Raw genomic sequence first — 22,993 nt, 5'->3', positions numbered from 1 at the left:
TGAGTAAGGTGAGGGGAGTTAACTTTCTGTTATTGTTCAAATATTGTAATCTTTATTCATTTTGCAGTTGATTTCACAACAATTTTTTTTTAGCGTTTTTGGTGCCCTTTTACCCTCAAAACCTCACCCTTTTTTTGATATTATTGGTTTTTAAGTTCATACAAACAAACTTCTAACCTAAGTAAATATTTTAATGTGATAAGTAGCTTCCTAAATCAAAATTTAGAAAATGAGAAAATAGGGAGGCCAAAAACGGGCCTTATCGTACCTTTTCCTTTGCCTATCTTGGAGAGGGTGGAGAACAATTTTTCGGAGACTGATTATATAAATATTCATTTAAGCTGCTGATACGACAACTCATTCGGTCTCGCAACACCGTTGATACTTTATTCAACTATTGCTTTCGTTTTAAAGGATAGAATATTCGTAACTTTTTCCCTGTCGTGTGTTTTAGCTTGGCCAATATGTTCGTTTCAAATTTCTCCTGCTGTATTTTACCAAGCAAATCAAATTGCTGTACTCTTTTAATGTGTACTAGCAATATATTTGCGCTGGATATATATGAATGGACAGACCTATAACAAACATAAGTTCTACTGGTGAGTTTTTATGAAATTGATAAACCGATGAAAACTCTTGTGATTTTGTATATATTAGCTAACACAATGGCTGTTCCAGACTATAATGGCGAAGACAGTACTGACGTTGACATGTATGTTCATGATCATGTGAAGGATAAGAATAAAGTGTTGGAAGACAGTGTTGTTGAAAGAGACAGTGAGAGCAGTACTTGTGACGAAAACGTATTATCTGTACAGAATCTAGAGCCCTATAATTCTAAATCCTTCCCCGCAAAACCAATTACAAGAAAGACAAACGTCGCAGTTCTTTTATGTGTTCTTGGTTGCATAATGGTGAGTTTCAAACGAATACGTTGGCAAGAACAAAATAAGAGAATGAGCAAGTCCAAAATTGACATTGACTTTATATTTTCTAAACATAAAGCAAAAATGAAAGAATTGAAGGATCATCCGAAGACACGGCTTTGGATTAAAAAGCTTGCTAAAACATTCTATCACATTCCAAGGACAGTTGTTCAAACGTATGTGTTGAACCCACAGGACTATAGTAATTTTATCAAGGAACAGAAGACCGGACTAACGTCGTCTTTCAAGGAGCCAATGCAGTTTGAATGGTGCAGATTAGCTAGTTTTGCTAATTATCCCCATACTAATATTTCAGTGATACGACTTGCCGAAGCTGGATTTCACTATGAGGGAAACGTAAATGAGGTCGTCTGCTCTTTTTGTGGATTGAAATATAAAAATTGGAGGTCAAACGAAAACCCAGTACAAATACATAAAGACAATGCACCTCAATGTTCTTTTGTTGTGAATAACTTAAATATCGAAACAAGAACCAATGACAGACCGACATCTGATATTTTTGTTGGTGCATGTGGAAACTCCGCAGAAGCGCCAAACTTTTCAGTAATAAAGAAAGATAAAGAAGAAACATCTACAGCAAGGGACAAGAAAACAAACGAAACATATTCAGAAAACAATGTTGCCATGGACTGGAATAGATTTACTATGGAAACTAATATTACAGCTGGCAACGATAGCAGGTTGGCTAAGGAAAGCCTAGAAAACAGCTCATCTCCCAGGAAAACCAATTGGGAGTTCCAAGATTTTTCCCGTAACAACGTAAACGGTCTCATTAGCATTCCAGAAAACAACACAGCCCTGCAGTCATCAATTCAATCACCACGCACATATGTTCCTGTCAGCTCACTCACTTCAAATATGGAGGCACTGAGCATGGGCGTTTGTCTAGAGAAGCCCAAATATCCAAAATATGCTATAAGAACAACTCGATTGTCATCATTTGCAAATTGGCCTTCTAACCTTTCTCAATCACCAGATGAACTGGTGACTGCAGGTTTCTTTTATACCGGTAAATATAGTTTTGTAATAAAGTCAACATATCTAATTGTATTGTTTTTATTTATATTAGTATTAGTTTATCTGTTTTTAAATAAATTAGAGTAGTACTTTTCCACAGCATATTTTGCATACATAAATCATCTAGGAATATGATTAAACATAGGTTGAAAATACATGAGATAAATCATTGTGTACTGGTTACTATTATTTACCCATTTTATGTATATTGCTTCGATTATTTTGTCATTTCTTGTATATATTCTGGGAAGTAAGCTAATGACACATATTCCACTTACCTTGGATGTAATCAGGAACCATATAACACCATCAGGTCTACAACAATGAGCCGATCACATACCGTATAGTCAGCTAAAAATGCCCTGAATTAATTTAAAAATTGAATCAATGCAAACGAGAAATCAACGTCGTGTTTGCATTCCTTCAAAAGATCGGTAGAGAAATTTTATAGAAAAAATTAAGATAAGAGAGCGTTAGTTTGCATTGTGAGCTTGATGTCAAGAATGCGTTGTCCATGATATATTTTGAAATTCGGTATTGATATGAAAATTCCGATTTTGTTTAATTTTATACGCTGTTAAACTATTTTGAAAACCAAGAAATATATCTCAATGGTGTTAATCTTGGATTCATTTTCTGTGCTGGGCCTATATAGATTGGGTCTATTAGAAAACAACTGAAGACACATTGATAAGTGATATGCCAAATAGGTGCATCAACATTGGTACATATTATGTTTGTATGAAAGAGCAGGTCCTAAAAGTATGAAATGGTAAGACATTTATCAAAATTGTGATAATTGACCATGATCTAAATAAAATAATTTTTAATTTTTATTTCATTTCAATTTTTAAAAAATAGGCATAGAAGATCATTGCAGATGTTTCTTTTGCGGAGGTGGTCTGCGAAGATGGGAAGTTGGGGATTTGCCATGGACAGAACATGCGCGGTGGTATCCGAAATGCCAATTTGTAAAACAATGTATGGGAGAAAAATTCATTGAAGATGTGAAGCATGGAAAGGATCCTGAAAACATTTTAAATGTAAGCACTTTAAAGCCTTGATGGGTTTAACACCAAACTGTTTTACCTTTTTGCGAAGTTAAATTTAGATTTTCTTACTTTGTGTGAATGATTGACAAATCTGTACTCTTAAAAATAGATAAGAAATCAAATTTATAACATTGCCTATTAGCATACGACGAATCGAATATCCTAGATTTAAAGTATCATCATGCTGAGTAAATAATTGAATGAATGTATCTACAACTAAATCTATGATGTGGTACGTTATTTGATTTATAATTTGTATTACAGAGCGCCCATTCGGAACAAAAAATGGAGCCAAAAGGGTTAAATGGTTACATGAATAATCCAGCAGTGCAAACAATCTTAGAATTTGGATATGAACCAAATGTAGTCAAATCAGCTTATACGAGCTTACAAACAGCTGGACTTCAAGGTAATGTTAGTAGAAAATGATTAGATAATCGAGCAGGATACAAAACAACCTTTTATGAAGAAGAAAAGTTTACAAATGTAATTGAAACATTTCAAACGAGCAATCTTGTTTATGCCATCAGCCTTTTCAAATGAAATAATAATAAGTCGTGCAAAAATTAGAAAAGATCAGATTGTAATTGTTATTTCTAAATGCATATGTATATACATATTTTATAAAGATTTTTTTTTTATAGAAATAACAGCCAGTTTATTGTTTGAAACAATTAATGAAAAAGAAGAAAGAGAACAAACGCAATCGGCTTGTAATCATCCTGTCAAAAGTAGCATTAAAGAAGCACACGAAGAAAAAAATCATATACAGGATACACCTAGAGACGAACTGGCCAGAATTGACCCAGACATTGAATGTTAGTATATAACACTTAATTCAAGATTGTTTTCTGAAATGCAAATATCCCGTAGTGCATGGGACTTGATATAACAACAACACATGCGTGAATTGACATAAAATATTATTATGCCAACGTTAATTTTCTGTTACTATTTGAAATACAACAATTGATCTATGTTTTGGTTAAATAAAGTAAAAAGGAAATGTTTATGTTCCTCCAAGTTACAACCCCTTTTCTATTTTTGGGGATTTTACTGCGCAGTTTTAATTTTATATTTGCAATCTGTTGTTGACTTAGCCTTTGCTCCAACTATCTTTGACTTCATAGGCAAATAGTTGACCTTATCATTTTATTTTTCAAAAGTTCACATCGGAACTTCAAATGTATATTGATAACGTAAAATATGTTGATATACTGACAATATCAATAAAATGGTTTTCGGAATCTGATGTACAGTAGTTGTCGTTTGTTTATGTAATATATACGTGTTTCTCGTTTCTCGTTTTGTTTATATAGATTAGACCGTTGGTTTTCCCGTTTGAATGGTTTTACACTAGTAATTTTGGGGCCCTTTATAGCTTGTTGTTCGGTGTGAGCCAAGGCTCCGTGTTGAAGGCCGTACTTTAACCTATAATGGTTTAATTTTTAAATTGTTATTTGGATGGAGAGTTGTCTCATTGGCACTCACACCACATCTTCCTATATCTATTCTATTTCCCCCCAATTAATCTACAACTAAAAATCAAGATTTAAATGAATCTAATAACACTTCTTAGCTAGTATTGTATGTAATGAACATGGTTTCTTTGTAGTATCAGTGAAAAGTCTTGAAGAGGAAAATAGAAACTTGAAAGACCAACAAACATGCAAAATATGTCTAGATGAACCAGTGTCCATCGTTTTTCTGCCATGTGGGCACATGGCAGCGTGTATAAACTGTGCCCCTGCTCTAAGACGATGTCCGATCTGTAGAGCTTTCATCAAAGGGACAGTTAAGGCAATCATGTGTTAGGATATCTGCCCTACAGAAGGATTACCAAAGAAGTACAATACACTCAGCAATGGTTCAACACACACCCACGAAATAACACAATCTGAAGAATGTCAAGATCTATTGCATTTACATGTTTATGAACTTTTGAAACATGACTTTTTGGGACCTCCAATTTTCTAGACACATTAACTGACCCTTAATCGTTGATATCACTAAAGTATTACTAGTATGAAAACCCTAATACTAAACTATAAAATTATCTGTTTATGATATTGTATATCTCAATTATAGTCTGCAGGTGGTATTTTCGTTTCATTGTTATAATTTACCATATTAAAACATGCGTTAATTTGAAATTTTTAATAAATATATAAAATTGCAATAATTTTGTGTCGTTTTTGTAAAAATAAAACGAGGTATGGGAATTACTTCATTGACACAGCAGCCCAACACAACTAACTGTTCTAAATCGTTTTTAAGCATAAACATGTGTCAAATAATATAACTACGATAAATACCCATTTTAACGTATCACATACCCCGCCCCCCCCCCTTTTCAACAAAAAAAACCCCAAAAAACAAAAAAAACAAAAATAACTAAAAGCAAAATCAAAACAAAACAAAAACAAAATTTAGTCTCAGATGCTTGATTTATTATTAATTGCTAGTGGCTTTGAACTACCTGACAGTCACTTGTACTCCTCTTAGATCAGTACTTAGTGTCTTTTTGTTGTTCGTATATACAAGAACCCGGCCACGTTCAATCTGTGGTTTTATTAGATGTATTTCTATTTGTATCCATCTGATGTGTTTAGCCTTTTTCAACTGATTTTTATTGTTCTTTATTATGTTATACTGTTACGCCACTGTCCCAGGTTAGAAGAAAGTTAGAAGCCCGCTAACACCAATGACCATGTTAACCCCGACAAGTTCTGTATGTATGTGCCTGTCCCAAGTTAGGAGCTTGTAATTCAGTGGCTGTAATTTGTTGATGTGTTACATGTTTGTTTTCGTTCATTTTTTTTTACATAAATTAAGACGTTAATTTTCTCGTTAGGATTGTTTTACATTTGTCATTTCGGGGCCTTTAATAGCTAACTATGCGGTATGGCCTTTGTTCATTGTTGAAGGCCGTACGGTGACATTTAGTTGTTAATTTCTGTGTCATTTGGTCTCTTGTGAAGAACTATGTCTCATTGGCAATCTTACAAAATCTTCTGTTTTATAAACACAATTAATTCTCAAACAAAAAAGAAACAAAATATTTAAGTCTTACTTCAAACTTTAGATTAACATACTGATGAGGATTTCCTAAAAAAAGCAATGACCACCCAACAACAGATTGTGCATGTAAAGGTGCAGCTCATAATTTCGTCACAATAATAAAGTCACAATATAGGTCAAGACAGAGATACAAAGGGTAACAAGACAATTTTCACCTGTTTAAAAATTGCTTATTACCTTGTCTCAAAATTTGACATGTTGCTGATCTGTATTTTCATGTACTCTTGATGAGCGTATAATCAATGACTTATAATTGTGTCTTTCTATTCATAGATAAACAGATTTGAATCGAAACAGTTTACCATTTTTCATGGACATTTGTTTAATATCGAAATAAGATGGTCGCTTCATTCCGATTAATTCTTCTTAAATAAAATTAAAAAAACTGTCATGAAGTCAACAATGCAAGATACCTACTGTCTTTCCAACATATGGCTTTGGACCTACTTAAGTGGACTGAACTCAAAATGGGGAATATTCCAAATATTATTTCGATATTATATAATAGTGCTGAGTGCGGCCGGATGGACCGATCGTAAAGTCTTCATATTACCGTTACTCCGTCCATATTTTTGCATTTTCTTTAATGTATTTGGCTCGATAGTGCATTTTTATTCTTTAGTTTTCTATGTTGTGTCATGTGAACTATTGTTTTTCTGTTTGTCTTTTTTCATTTTTAGCCATGGTGTTGTCAGTTTGATTTGGATTTATGAGTTTGACTGTCCCTTTGGTATCTTTCGTCCCCCCTTTTTTATACACATTCCTTTATCAGTTAGATATATTGTTTACTAAAAAAAAATGTTCCCTCTATTTTACCAATCTAAGCTCGAAAATCTTTTATTTTTATAATGTGTAGAAAATCTCACCAATATCTAAGAATACATATAAAACTTATAAAAAATGTAAAATTGACCTTAATTTACAATAAGCCATTGTAGTTTTGTCAATTTGCACTATAATTACGATCATTATTACTGACCGACTTATAGTAAACATTGTATAACCTAAATTTAAAAATAATTTTGTAAACAAACATGACCTTAATATAGTTCAAGTACGGTTATTGATCTATTTACTAACTCAACATCAAGTGGATCATGTGACGTGTTAGGGATATTGACAACCTAATTCATTGACAAAAAGTCGCAATGTATGCATGTGACCTTTGTTATTTATTATAAACATGCTCGCTAGAAAAAAAAACCACCCTAAATTATTATTAGGTAAATGCCAGTTTGAATGAGTAAATCGAACCGAATCAGATAATACGAATTGTATGAGTGATTATCATCATTACCTCTCTGATTGACCTCATGAAAAAGGAGGAACAATACATTATAGGGAATTACATTTTTAAGAAAGAAGCCCTTTACATGAAACTAATGCTTACACAGTTTTATACGAGACAATATTTTGAAGCTGTCTCATGACGGTCCTAATGCTTTTGTGTTGTTAAATAAAACAAATAAGTAAAGGTAAGAGCTAGAGTTATACATAAATGTAGTGCCTCAACTAAGCATCTACTTCTAAAATTTATTTATAACTCTTTTTTATTGCACTGTACTTATACTTCCATTTTCATTATTTTGTAAACACGTTCAATCTATACATGGCAAAGGCCACAAATTGGTCTTCAATGCAACGAAAGACTCCGCACCCGGAGTCAACCTTCAGCTGTCCCTAAACAAATATGTATACTAGTTCAGTGATAATAGATCATGTCATACTGAAGTGTATAAGAATTGTCCAGGCTGCCCTGTTGATTATATAGAGAATCACTGAAGCATGACTGGAGCAGACCCCTCTTAGGCAGTCAGTGCACCCATCCCCTTCTGACAATTTCTGGATCTACCACTGACAACTTCTTTAATTTCCTAATACTAATACAATCGTGACAATGCCTTTGTTTACATTTTATGTGTACAGTATATTTCTTGTCGATTTATTAATGTGTTTTTTTTTATTTAGCTTTGTAATTTTGTATTGCAATAGTTCATATTTTCTTCTTCATATATTTGCCAATTTCTCTTTTTTTCTTTGGTTGTATAAGTAACTATGTAATTTTTGTATGACCAAATATTTATATTTAAAAATCAATGAAACACATGTTGTCCTCGGTCAGGCCATTTGTTTGATTACCAATATATGAAGAAATGTTTTCAGTATTTACTGTTTCTAATTATAGATTAATTTCAGTCTCGTCACTGTATTTGTATACAAAAATATCAAATTTTGAAGAGGCGTATAAGATCTGAGCGTCACTGATGAGTCTTATGTAGACGAAACGCGCGTCTGGCGTATAAAATTATAATCCTGGTACTTTTGATAACTATGCATAAACAATGATAAATACATCGAACCAAGGACGTTTCTATTTTGATATAGTATACTTCCTGATCGAGCTGACAGCAAATAGTAACACATTGGAAATCAAATTTTGAAAATTTTCCGGTTCAACTTATCGTAACCCATGTAAATTGTATTTATATCATTGTAACAATAAAAACGAATTATCAAGACTCTAGAGTATACTATCGGATTAATTCACGTAAGATATACCTTCGCATCAATATTAATTTAGAGTATACGGTAATGTAAAGTTTATAATAAGAAACTTTTTAAATAGAGCTTAAACAATGAGTGCTTTTTTTTTATATAAGCAAAGTGTTAGTTCTATGCAACAGAGTTGATTCTGCATGTCAATAGTTATCAAAGGTACCAGGATTATAATTTAGTACGCCAGACGCACATTTCTTCTAAATAAGATTCATCAGTGACGCTCATCAGTGACGCTCATATCAAAATATTTATAAAGCTGAACAAGGACAAATTGAAGAGCATTGAGGATCCAAAATTCCAAAACGTTGTGCCAAATTCGGCTAAGATAATCTATGCCTGGGATAAAAAAAAATCCTTGGTTTTTCGAAAAATATGAAGATTTGTAAACAGAAAATTCATAAAAATGACCACATTATTGATTTTCATGTCAACACCGAAGTGTTGACTATTGGGCTGGTGATACCCTCGGGGACGAAACGTCTCCCAGCAGTGTCATCGACCCAGTGGTGTAAATAGTAATCAAAGGTACCAGGATTATAATTTAGTACGCCAGACGCGCATATCAAAATATCTATAAAGCCAAGCAAGTACAAAGTTTAAGAGCATTGAGGATCCAAAATTCCAAAAAGTTGTGCCAAATACGGATAAGGTAATATATGCTTTGGATACACATGTTCAGTGTGTTCATTTACGATCGCGTTTTACCAAAATTTAATACGTTTTACCTGAATAATACAGGTATGCAAACAAACTTTTTTGGAAGTTTTTTTTCTATATTTGATGTAAAGCGTATCTCATCGATCCATGTTAACTTTAAATCTTAAAGATATCACATTTATAACAAGAATGGTTAAAAAAAACTTAGCTGTGGTAATCTTTTCACGTAGCGTTTGTATTTTAATAAAATTTACACGATGAAATATACTCTAAAATCTCTTATTTTGTCCGTAATAGATAAACCAATGTTTATCATTCAAAGTTTTCATATTTTGTTTGATTCTTTGTTAACAAATCTATTTGTTTTCTACAGTATTGGTAACTGCTTGTACTGATAAAACAAGTATAGAAAGAGTTAAAATACGAAATCCCAAATTATAAGGAAAATTCGTCAAGTCACTTATCAAATGTAAAAATCAAAAGTTCAAACACTTCAAAAGAATGGGGAACAACTGTCATATTATGTATTTTTCTTACACCAAAACACGCTCTCAAACAAACACGCTTGAACTCATAGAATCACCAAAGACATCAAGAATAAATTCGGTGTATGTGTTTTACATTAATTTTTTCGATCAGGAAATGTGCGTGGATATAACAATGATGCAGACCTTTTATTTGAACAGTTGTGATCATATTACAAAAAGAGAACGATCTGTGAATCACTGTCTGCAATACGTGAATTTGTATCATGGTTCATCAACTTTAAATTTCTAAAATCGATTCTTTATACTAAATGGGTTCTGAAATAGAATCGAATAATTTAGATGGCTATTATTGTACCCTTCAATTTTGAAAAGTCAGCAAGAAGGGTATTTGACAAAGGATAAGATAGAAATACGCATTAAGTGTCTACTGAATAATCACATGGTTTTTTTTATCAACAAAATACATGCGGACTATTGCCTTGATACAAAGAACGTTTGAAATACGCACGGTCGGTCTAGTACACAACAGGGTTAATAATCATATCTCATTAGCATGTTCTTATCCTGAAAACGAATGAGTTTTGCAACTGAACGTTTTTCGGCAATCTATAATCACCATCACTAGATAAAAAAGGCAACAGTAGAATACCGCTGTTCAAAATTCAGAAATCGTTTCAGAAAAAAAGAAATCAGCGTTACAAACTAAAACTGAAGGAAACACATTAATTATAAGAGGAAAAACTACGACACAACAGACATATAACATTAAATGTAACACACACAGAAACGAACTATAATAGAACAATGGCCATATTTCTTGGTATAAGACATTTTAAGAAAAAAAATGGTGGGTTGAACCTGATTTTGTACTAGAATGCAAAACAACTTGGTTTTTATAGACAGTCTCGCTTAAATTTTTTTTTTAAATAAGTAAATGCATATTTGCATGAAGATGCATTAACGCTAATGACAGTAAAATATAGGAAAATTGTTGTTAAACAGAAAAAGCAATTATCATAAAGATAAGGCATCTCCATTTTTTAAAACTGTATTCGTGATATAATGTATGTCAACCAAAATGAAACAATGTACTGAAACTGTCTTATAACGATCTTTGTCTAGTTTGTCTTAAAGCTTTGGTTTTGCTTAGTAAAACAAATAAGTAAAGATTAAAAGTACACAAAAAAATAATCGAAAGTGCTGTTCCCTGTGTATTGGTAAACATATGATTTGAAAACAGTATAATGCTAGTAATAATAGATTTTTCTAGTTCTTGTTTAAAGGTATGTGTTGATTAAACTTACTTTATTTTAAAGAACAAACATTAAAAAAAATATAGAATTGAGATGTGGAATGTGTCAAAGGGACATCAACCTGACCATAGAGCGGACAACAGACGAAGGCCACCAATGGGTCTTCAATGCAACGAAAGACTCCGCACCGGGATCGTCCTTCAGCTGGCCCCTAAACAAATATGTATACAAGTTAAGTGATAACAGACGTCATACTGAAGTGTGTAAGAACTATCCAATCTGCCCACCCTCACCTTTGTGTAAAATTTACTTTTGATTATATAGAGAATCACTGAAGCATGACTGGACCAGACTCCTCTTAGGCAGTCAGTGTACCATCCCCTTCTAACTATTTCTGGATCCGCCACTGACAAATTCTTTAATTTCCTTATTCTATTACAATGCCTTTGTTTACATTTTATGTCTGCAGTATATTTCTTGTAGATTTATTAATGTTTTTTTTCTATTTAGCTTTGTAATTTTGTATCGCAATAGTTCATTTCTTCTTCTTCATATATTTGACCATTTCTCTTTTTTTCTTTGGTTGTATAAGTAACTATGTAATTGTTGTATGATCAAATATCAAGGTTTAAAAAAACAATGAAAAACGTGTTGTCCTCGGTCAGGTCATTTGTTTAATTACCAATATATGAAGAAATGTATTCAGTATTTACTGTTTCTAATTATAGATTAATTTCAGTCTCGTTACTGTATTTGTTTACAAAAATATAAAATTTTGCAGAGGCGTATACATAATGATAAATACATCGAACCAAGAACGTTTCTACTTTCAACTTACTTACTTCCTGATCGAACTGACAGCATAACTCAACCCACGCATTACTAAACTCGAAATCTAGAGAACAAAAATTGTTATTACATGTTATTCTTTGTAATTCACTGTTCAGTAATATATATATAAGATGTATAAATAGTAACACATTGGAAAAAAATCAAATTTGAAAATTTTCCGATTCAACTTATCGTAACCTATGTAAATTGTATTTATATCATGGTAACAATAAAAACGAACTATCAAGACGAAAGGAATACCTTCGCATCAATATTAATTTAGAGTATACGGTAATGTAAATTTTATAATAAGAAACGTTTTAAATAGAGCTTAAACAGTGAGTGCATTTTTGATGTAAGCAAAGTGTTAGTTCTATGCAACAGAGTTGATTCTGCATGTTAATAGTACAAGGATTATAATTTAGTACGCCAGACGCGCGTTTCTTCTAAATAAGATTCAACAGTGACGCTCATATCAAAATATCTATAAACCTAAACAAGTACAAAATTGAAGAGCATTGAGAATCCAAAATTCCAAAACGTTGTGCCAAATTCGGCTAAGATAATCTATGCCTTGGATAAGAAAATACTTGGTTTATCGAAAAATTCAAAGATTTGTAAACAGGAAATTCATAAAAATGACCACATTATTGATTTTCATATCAACACCGAAGTGTTGACTATTCGGCTGGTTATACCCTCGGCGACGAAACGTCCACCAGCAGTGGCATCGACCCAGTGGTGTAAATAGTTATCAAAGTTACCAGGATTATAATTTAGTACGCCAGACGCGCATTTCGTCTAAATAAGACTCATCAGTGACGCTCATATTAAAATATTTATAAAGCCAAACAAGTACAAAGTTTAAGAGCATTGAGGATCCAAAATTCCAAAAAATTGTGCCAAATACGGCTAAAGTAATATATGCTTTGGATAAACATGTTCGTTTACGTTCGCGTTTTACCAAAAATTAATAGGTTTTACCTGAAAAATACAGGTATACAAACTAACTTTTTTTGAAGTTTTTTTTCTATATTTGATGTAAAGCGTATCTCATCGATCCATGTTAACTCTAAATCTTAAAGATACCACATTTATAACAGGAATGGTTAAAAAAAACTAGCTTTGGTAATCTTTTCACGTAGCGTTAGTATTTTAATAAAATTTTACACGATGAAATATACTCTAAAATCACTTATTTTGTCCGTAATAGATAAACAAATGTTTATCATTCAAAGTTTTCATTTTTTTATTTAATTCTTTGTTAACCAATCGATTTGTTTTCTACAGTATTGGTAACTGCTTTTACTGATAAAACAAGTATAGAAGGAGTTAAGCTACGAAATTACGAACTCTAAGAAAATTCGTCAAGTCAAATGTCAAAATCAAAAGTTGAAACACTTCAAAAGTATGGGGAACAACTGTCATATTATGTATTTTTCTTACACAAACACACGCCCTCAAACAAACACGCTTGAACTCAAAGAATCATCAAAGACATCGGGAATAAATTCGGTGTATGTGTTTTACATTATTTTTTTTTCGATCAGGAAATGTGCGTGGATACAACAATGATGTAGACCTTTTATTTGAACAGGTGTGATCATATTACAAAAAGAAAACGATCTGTGAATCACTGTCTACAATACGTGAATTTGTATTTTTGTTCATCTACTTTATATTTCTGAAATCGATTCTTTATACTAAATTGGTTCTGAAATAGAATCGAATAATTTAAATGGCTATTACTGTACCCTTCAATTTTGAAAAGTCAGCAAGAAGGGTATTTGACAAAGGATTAGATAGAAACACGCATTAAGTGTCTACTGAATAATCACATGTTGTTTTTATCAACAAGATGCATGCGGACTATTACCTTGATAACAAGAACGTTTGAAATACGCATGGTCGGTCCAGTACACAACAGGGTTAATAATCATATCTCATTAGCATGCATGTTCTTATCCTAAAAACGAATGAGTTTTGCAGCTGAACGTTTTTCGGCAATCTATAATCACCATCACTAGCAACTACGTTAGGGGATTATAGAGTATAAAAAATATCATCATATGCCAGGCTATATAATAACAATGTGTTACGAACACTCTCGTTACATCTATATTATACAATATTGCAACCAGTGTGATTAAATACTGTACATAATTTGCCGTCATACAAGTATATAGCCTTATCTTAATCACTCCAATGCTAGAAATGTATGCTGCTCAACTTATTTTCAGTATCATTAATACTACTACTTATACTAACATCTGACATTATGAAAACTCATATCAGAGGCTTTGTTATAGATATCGACTGCACAGAACATGTCTTCTGATCATGAGACTGGTATGTATATGCTATTTCAACGTACGCTTAATAACATCGTAAGATAATTCATGTACGCTTTAACAATTTTGTAAGAAATATATAATCATAGATATCGTGATTTGCATGGTCATATATTAATACATAATGTTTTGTTTTATGTCCTTTAAAAGAGAAAGATAACAGAAGAACAGTCAAGCTCATAAATCGAAAATAAACTGACAACGGCATGGCTAAAAATGAAAAAGACATACAGACAAATTATAATACACAAAAACAACATAGAAAATTAAAGACTGAGCAACACTAATCCCACAAAAACTGGGGGTGATCATATGTGCTCAAAAGGGTACACAGATCCTGCTTCACAATCGACACTTTATGAGTTTGAAACCTTAATATTAGCCTGGTATTTATAATGATCATAAAATATTTGCCAAACATAGAAAAATCATAAAAAAATATCTGACTGATATATTTCTAAGCCAGACTGGCTTGTTGTCTACAAAAGACTCACTAGTTACTACTTAATATTATTAGTAATTAAGTTATCTATTACAAAAGACAAATACCGTTTTGGTTTGTAATTGTGTATTGCAGACACCTGTTTCTAACAAATGATTGTATCAATTGTAGCACTCATGCGTACAATTCCTTGTAGAAGAAGATACTAGTAATGAAAAATGAGATTATTCTATACCTGTTGGAAAAAATAATAGTGATATATATATCAGTATCTTTTAATCTTTTAACAGAATCAATACAGATTAAACTACGGACAGCCCAAGACAGATCTACTTTGATTTTAACTATTCATATTGATCCAGAACTAAAGCAGAGAAATAATCAAATGACAAGATTTACCTGGAAGTCCTCCGATTCCTGCGATCCACGAAACATGGACATTGAACTTGCCCAGTATCAAAATGAAAAATTTGGGAAACCAAATACAAACGAATGGTTAGTATATCTTTTTATTTAAGCGTCTATTTAGACGTTAATAATTTTTAAGCCAATACCTTTGAAGAGGAAACGCGCGTCTGGCGTATATATAAAATTTAGTCCTGGTATCTATGATGAGTTTAAATAGAACAAAAGTGTTAACATATTTTATATAAATATGCCTGGATTTAATTGCTAACATAACCATTTTGTTTCCAATTTTAAAGACTTTGATAATTGCATTGCTAAGATTTCTAGAAATTTGTATTTATTGGGCCAATGCTAATCTTCGTGTGCATACTGTGCCTACCCCTTGGATGCTTATAATGTAAAACAATCGCGTTAAATTCAGTTAAAAGCACTCGTCGTTATTAAACTATAATTGATCATTTTTTTTTAAATGTAATGCTGATACCTAAATCAAGCGAAATATTCTCAATCTAAAGACCATACAATAGAGAAAAATAACAATAGAACAAACTGAAAATGATTTTTGTTTTCGTAAACCCTTATTGATGAGGATTTTTTCAGCATAGGTTTCATCCTAATTTGACCTATAATGGTTTACTCTTAAAAATTGTGACTTGGATGAAGAGTTGTCATCTTGGCACTCATACCACATCTTCCTATATCTATTTAAAGAACCAGAAGTAATCCAGATTTCCAATGAATATTATCATGAATATTAACGTGTATAATGCTTGATTTAAAAAAAAAACCGTTGACATCTTATTTTCGAAATTCGTAACACTAAAGATATATGTTATCTCCAAATTCAAAACATTCATTTTAGATACATGTTTGCATTCACAAAACCTATTCATAAAGTGTTCTTCAGAGATTAACCTATTGCCTTTGTGACCTGAATTGATAAGTTTATAGTAATGATTATTTTGACGTGAATAATGTGTATTGCTTAAACGTTTTATATTTTGAATTCCTAAATTATGTACTTTATTGACAAAGTTCAGTCAAGAAACTCGCTATGTGCACTCCGGATGTATACGTGTTTACAATTTTAAACTTACCCAAACAAAAACAAAAAAACATATGAAAACATATTATAAATTTTAACTGCCTTTCATCTCGTGAAAATAAATAGTTTAAAAGTACTCTTTTTCACCCCAAAATAAAGAAATGAAAATGTTCTGGTTTTTAAATGTATTTTTACATTATTATCACTGTTTTTAATAAATGTCAAACTTGATTTTTGCAAGACCAGGTATGTAAAAGTGGAAAACGCGAAAAAATATCATAAGAAAGATAACTCTTTTATTCTTATTCATTTGATAATTAAACCAAAGTTGTCATTCGTTTTACAGTTGTATATTTTGACAATGAAGATTACTACGTCGAAGATAAATGATGAACCTAAAGATAAAATTTACTTTTTAAAAGATTATTAAGAAATGGTAAAATATAACTCATTACTGGTTCGTGCAAGCAGTACAATAATGAGAAAATGTAGCCTCATCCAAATATTAAAAACGAAATATAAATATTAAGTATGTCAAATTTCATTGTTATTGCACAACGGACGCGTAGGATATGAACTATTTCTTCAATGAAATATAAAATATAATGAGACTTTACCTTCTGTGTTTAAATCTAGTTTCAGATGAATTTATTTCTTCATGTAAACAAAAAGAGATTTGGGGTTTACGTCATTCGTCAATTAGACTGTAGAACTACAGTGTACTTATCTTAAGTGTATGTTCATTTCCGTATTTTATCTGATCAAAACGTTGACGATGGGTATCTTCGAAAAAAGTTCAACCCCGTCACATGCTTATGACTGCCATTAGGAAACGGGTCTTTTCGGATATATAAGTTGAAAATATTTCAATGTTTTGTTTTTGGGATGAATGAAATCGTATGCTACCTTTTTTGTTTACGTAGGTTATGCATGTTGATTCATAAATCAAACAAGTTTATCTAAAAGAGAAAGTCTTTAAACATGTGACTATTGCATACGTTATAGCAATACAAAATTTGTTAATTAATGCTTTTCCTTTTTTTCATGTGCATTCTTTTTAATATTTTATTTTTTACTCTATTTCAGAATGACGACTGATGTCATATTGAGTTGCTTTCATCGTATACACATGTGTCTAATATAAGTTTCTGGATGTTTCATAAATAACAATCATCGATCAAAGCAATATAATAAAATATGTTCTTATTTGTTATTGAGTTTAATATGTTGCTATTACTTTATGTCTTATTAACGTATACTTTATATTTCCTTTCAATCGTATTATATTGGATGCTTTGATTTTATTTGTATACTATGACATATATTTCTCAAAGTGTAATCAATCAGAGAGCTCTTTTATAAGCTGTATCAATATTTGCATTTCGGACAAACAATGTTATAATGATTATCAACAGTTGTGACGTTCTTTTTGCTACGCTACTTTTGATAGGTTAGCCATGCAATGCAACCGCTGTTTCGCAGTTTGGATGATTATAACAATTGTGATCAGTTATGAAAAACATATCAATTTCATGACAAAAATGTAAATGTTAGCAACAAACCAAAATGTATAATTATTTTCAAACGAAAATCTGTTATAAGTATAACTAAAATTGAGAAAGGAAATGGTGAATGTGTGAAAGCGACAACAACCCGACCATACAGCAGACAACAGCCTACCCGTCGATCAAATCCGAAACATCAACAAGTGACGTTAAATAAGCACATTTAACTTGCTCCTTTATACATCAAACATGTTATATATCTGTGCAAAAATCTTACCTTTTCCGCTAGATGATTGCTGGTATTTGTAAAGAATGAATACATGTAGTTTTTTTTATGGACGACGATTAATGTTTATAGCTTTGAAAGCTTACGAAATAGTCTAGGCTGTGTGTTTGTAATTGATGGCTTGGAAGAACCGACTCAATTGACACAGGCATCTTATAAATTTTAGAATATTTAGACAAGTCGATTCCAAAAAACCATGGTTAATACTGTATGCACTATTATATTATTTATTTAATAATTTCTCTGGTGATCTTGCATTCATTTGTGTATTCCTGTCATGTAATGTTGTAATTTAAGTGGTATATCTAACATTGTCTTAAAGCGTTAGATTTGGCTAGCCACTGAACCAGGTTCAACCTACCATTTAAAACGTCATGAACCGAGTCAAGAATATAGCAGTTGGTATCTGATAATTTGTTTTTCTGTATGTTGGGTTGCCGTTTGTTTTTTTGTTGCAGTCCAGTAATTCTGTTTTTTTCGTGTTTCCATCGAATTCAGTTTGTAACCCGGATTTGTTTTCTCTCAATGAATTTATAACTTTTAAGCAGCGATTTAATAAAGTTGCAAATGGAAATGGGGAATGTGTCAAAAAGACAACAACCCGACATAGAAAAAACAACAGCAGAAGGTCACCAACAGGTGTTCAATGTAGCGAGAAATTCCCGCACCCGGAGGCGTCCTTCATCTGGCCCCTTAACAAATATATACTAGTTCAGTGATAATGAACGCCATACTAATTTCCAAATTGTACACCAGAAACTAAAATTAAAATAATACAAGACTAACAAAGGCCAGAGGCTCCTGAATTGGGACAGGCGCAAAAATGTGGCGGGGTTAAACATGTTTATGAGATCTCAACCATCCCCCTATACCTCTAGCCAATGTCGAAAAGTAAACGCATAACGATTCGCATATTTAAAATTCAGTTCAAAAGAAGTCCGAGTCTGATGTCAGAAGATGTAACCAAAGAAAATAAACAAAATGACAATAATACATAAATAACAACAAATTATTAGCAGTTAACTGACATGCCAGCTCCAGACTTTAATTAAACAGATGGAAAGATTATGATTTCATCATGGGAATATTAGGCACAATCCTTTCCGTTAGGGGTTTAGTATCATACCATCATAACATATATGAGAAGAACATAACCCGTGTCATGCCAACAACTGGTTTTTGAATAAATGTGTTTAGTTCCGATGCAAATACCCTATAAGTGAATCAATATTAACGCCAAAATATGCAATCTTTAATGACATTGACAACAGTATCGTAACTATATCCCTTCTTGATAAGTCTATTAAAAGTTTTTGTTAGTTTTTGCGGTGAATACTAACATTTTTGTGCTTTATAAAGAAATATTTCCATAAAAAATTGGATGAGAAATACCTAAACGTATAAAGAAGTCTGCATGTTGAGCTATATTTACGAATGATGTCCTTATACCGATGATAAAATTAGGAAATGTTTTGACTAGTTTGTGATATCGAAAACCCTGGTGTAATAATTTTTCAGTAATACATAAATTTCTCTCGTTAAAATCTAAAACATTGTTACAAACACGAGCGAATCGTACAAGTTGAGATATATAAACACCGTAAGATGGTGACAGGGGAACGTCACCATCTAAAAATGGATAATTGACGATAGGAAATGAAACATCATCTCTTTTATCATAAATTTCAAAATGAAGCTTTCCGTTAGTGATATTGATATCAAGATCGAGGAAAGGGCAGTGGTCATTGTTAGTATTAGTTTTATTTAAAGTAAGTTCAACAGGATAAATTTCTCTTGTATACATACTGAAGTCGTCATTATTGAGAGCCAACATATCATCCAAATATCTACAAGTATTATTAAATTTGTTTATCAGATGTTATTTTGATGGATCTTTGCTGATATTTGTCATAAATTGTAATTCATAGCAATAAAAAAAACAGGTCCGCAACAAGTGGTGCACAGTTAGTCCCCGTTGGAACTACGATAACCTGACGATATACGGAATCTCCAAAGCGAACAAAAACGTTATCTCGTAAAAATGCAAGGGTGTATATTTACTAGTCAACAAAAGAAACGATACACGAATTTGAAATACAATTTATCAAAAAGTACTAAATATAAAACAAAATGAGATACACTATTTTAAAAAGCTTTCATTTGCAATGTATGCACATGTGATAATGAAAATCAAAACTTGTCGGAAAGCATCTAAATTCCGTGAAAACGATCAGAGGGTGCAAATTAATTTTGCGGAAAGTTTAATAAAAAATCGACACATGATTTTCTTTACTACTGAATAAAATTTCAAATGTGTTTAAAAATATTCAATATGCTAATCAAGTTATGTTCATGTTGTATCTAATGGGTTGAAATATTGTTTTTTTTAAATTTTTTGGGAAAAAAAGTGTTTTTTGAAATCTCAAAAAATGCAAAAATTTTTTTTTTATTTCGTCTCAAATCAATGCTTTAGATATGAAAACAACACACAGTAAATTTGGAACCTTTCGATTAGTTTTAAGATTGTTACCGCTTTTAGAATATCACTTTACACATACTGTCTATGGTAAATCAGTTGATAATGTATACATCTTAACGATTTCTCGTGGGGCCGAACTTTGCTTCACAAATAAACGAAGAAACTGTATGATTTTTAAAAAGAAATTGATGGCAAACACTGTCTTTATCTTTAAATGAGAGGTTGGCATCATTAGTTTGAACCTCTACTTTTAAAATTGTCGTTTTATGTAAATTTTGTAAAAAATAAAAATCGCGAAAAAACGTAAGAAAAGCAACAATCTTTTCTTTTTTTTAAACGGATTTACATTTCAATAATGATTAAGTACAACTTCCTTCAATATTGGTCCAATGAACGGAAAACTTTATCTTTAATTCGAAAAAGAGTCTTGTATCGTTTCTTTTGTTGACTAGTATAGTATCAAAGCATGTCCAATTGACATAGTTTTTTTTGTTTATTGCTAATAAAAATTGACCTAAAGGAGTTTGAACATATATATTCACATTCTGACTTTTTAAATGCCCATTGCATTTTATCTTAATGAGAATGTGAGGCAATGTGGTATACAGGGTAGAAAAATCAAAACTTTGAACAGATTCAAAATCACCAATTAAAGCAAGCAATTTATCTAGTACTTCCAACGAGTTCCTGACACTCCAAAAGTAATTAATTCCACTATTTTCAAAGGCCTTATTTGAACAATCTATTATTAGGTTTTTGATTGTACCATTTATACTGGTAAGATGAATATACAATTAAGTACTGGAACAATGGCTTAAAGACGAAATAAACATATATTTGTAAGGTGTTTTGTGTAGCTTCGGAAGCCAATACATAGTTGGGACTTTCATTGTATTTGGTTCTGATGTAAAGCGCTAGCTAAAGGTTTCTGTGTGTTACAGATTTCTTTTTTTTTGGAAATGGAGTCAGTTGGAATATTGGTGAATTGGTAATTTCTTTTTTCAGAACCTCAATGGAAAATTGTCGTCAAACAATAATAATATCATAAGCAGCTTTATCGGCCGGGACAACAACAAATTCCTTGGCTAGTTCTTTTAGTTTATGTTTGATACGAGAAATAGGTTTATTGAGGTTATTGTTAATAGTAAAATGTTCTTTAAAATGTTGAATACGTATATCAACTACATTACTGAATAAAAAAAAGAGTCCACAGATTGTTTTGTCAGCTTTTTCCCGTTTTATCCATTTCAAACAGTAAGTACGGAGTGAGTCTTGGATGATATTACGACACTCATTCAAATTAATAATTGACGGGGGACGATATTTAGGTCCTTTACTGAGGAATGATTTTAAGTCTCGGTCATGAACGATGTTAAGATCTCCTGTTTTAACATGGGAAATGGGTTCATAAATGTATTCAGAATTACTACAATTACATGAGTTAGGTGTATTTTCACAGATATTAACATCTTTACACAATTGGTTATAATTAAACACAAATTTCCGGGTAAATTTTTTGTAAATATAACAAATAAGAGGGAGCTCAATATTGTCAAAATATCCAAGAATTTGTTCTTTAACAGAATGGTCGTTAAATATAATGGCAATATTTACAAAATCAAAACCTTTATCGACATACTTTATTTTAATAAAATGTTTTTTATGATCTTCGGGGCGATCAATTTTGAGAAATAGTTTAGAATAACAATATGTCATAATAATTTGAAATATGTCATACTGTTTCCTTTATGGTAACCAACAGTATGTCGTGACAAATGGAGCAGTAATTTCTTTACCGTTTTTGCTATGAAACAAATCACCACCCTTATATTTTGGTGTAATTATCAAGGAGCATAACACACAGGGTATCAACTCGACAAAGGACTAGTGATACGACGGCGGCGGCTTTAACTGGCTTCCTAAAAGCTTTAAGAAGGTGGAAGACCTGGATGCTTCACATTTTGTTTAAAGATGCCTTCTGTGACCAAATTTCCATGTGTCACATGTTCGTTGTCCTTGACCTTATTTTCATGGTTCAGTGACTACTTGAAACAAGTTTTGAGTATCAGTCAACAAGCTTAAGTTTTGGTGGTCAAGTACATATCTCAGATACTACAAGCAATAGGTCTTGTATATTTGATGTATGGAAGAATTGTTAGGTGTGCATGTTCCACTGGCATGTGTCATCTGACCTTGACCTTATTTTCATAGATCAGTGATAAGATAAGTGTGAGTTTTGATCTATTCTTCTCATACCGTATGTAATAGGTCTACTATATTTGGTGTATGGAATGATTGTAAGATAAATATGTCCAACTGGCAGGTGTCATCTGATTTTGACATCATTTTCACTGTTCGTTGTTCAGTGTTAAGTTTTTTTGTTGTGATCTGCTTTCTTAAACTATAATCAATAGGTCAACTATGTATTTGTTGTATGGAAAGATTGTAAGCTGTACATGTCTATCTTGCATTGTTCATCTGACCTTGACCTCATTTTTATGGATCATTGTTTAAAGTTTAGTTTTCCTCGTTAAATTTATTCTTAGCAATAGGTCATATTTAGTATATTGAATGATTGTAAGGTGTAAATGT

At 31.7% G+C, this 22,993-nt stretch overlaps 1 protein-coding gene and 1 long non-coding RNA gene across 2 annotated transcripts; both read left to right on the top strand.

Moving 5' to 3' along the window:
- The first annotated feature begins 657 nt into the window (after positions 1-657).
- LOC134681904 (baculoviral IAP repeat-containing protein 2-like) lies at positions 658-4,834 on the top strand. The gene is made up of 5 exons (XM_063541542.1): positions 658-1,956; positions 2,826-3,007; positions 3,281-3,425; positions 3,661-3,834; positions 4,632-4,834. Exons 1-5 carry the CDS (start codon positions 666-668, stop codon positions 4,829-4,831), a joined length of 1,992 nt encoding a protein of 663 aa, XP_063397612.1. The 5' UTR covers positions 658-665; the 3' UTR covers positions 4,832-4,834.
- A 7,275-nt stretch (positions 4,835-12,109) lies between these two features.
- Positions 12,110-17,759, top strand: LOC134709441 (uncharacterized). The gene is made up of 4 exons (XR_010105968.1): positions 12,110-12,176; positions 14,195-14,234; positions 14,969-15,173; positions 17,218-17,759. It is a non-coding gene; the product is annotated as an uncharacterized LOC134709441 (long non-coding RNA).
- Positions 17,760-22,993: the final 5,234 nt, after the last annotated feature.

The sequence above is a fragment of the Mytilus trossulus genome, chromosome 1 (genome assembly GCF_036588685.1).
Source record: "Mytilus trossulus isolate FHL-02 chromosome 1, PNRI_Mtr1.1.1.hap1, whole genome shotgun sequence".
Lineage (NCBI taxonomy): Eukaryota > Metazoa > Mollusca > Bivalvia > Mytilida > Mytilidae > Mytilus > Mytilus trossulus.
The sequence above is the reverse complement of the archived record's forward strand: the minus strand, read 5'-3'. Positions and strand labels throughout refer to the sequence as shown.

Coding starts and splice junctions, on each gene's coding strand:
- LOC134681904 (XM_063541542.1), top strand. CDS start 666: ATGGCTGTTCCAGACTATAATGGCGAAGACAGTACTGACGTTGACATG. Junction 3,008..3,280: donor ATCCTGAAAACATTTTAAAT/GTAAGCACTTTA, acceptor TTTGTATTACAG/AGCGCCCATTCGGAACAAAA. Junction 3,835..4,631: donor AATTGACCCAGACATTGAAT/GTTAGTATATAA, acceptor GTTTCTTTGTAG/TATCAGTGAAAAGTCTTGAA.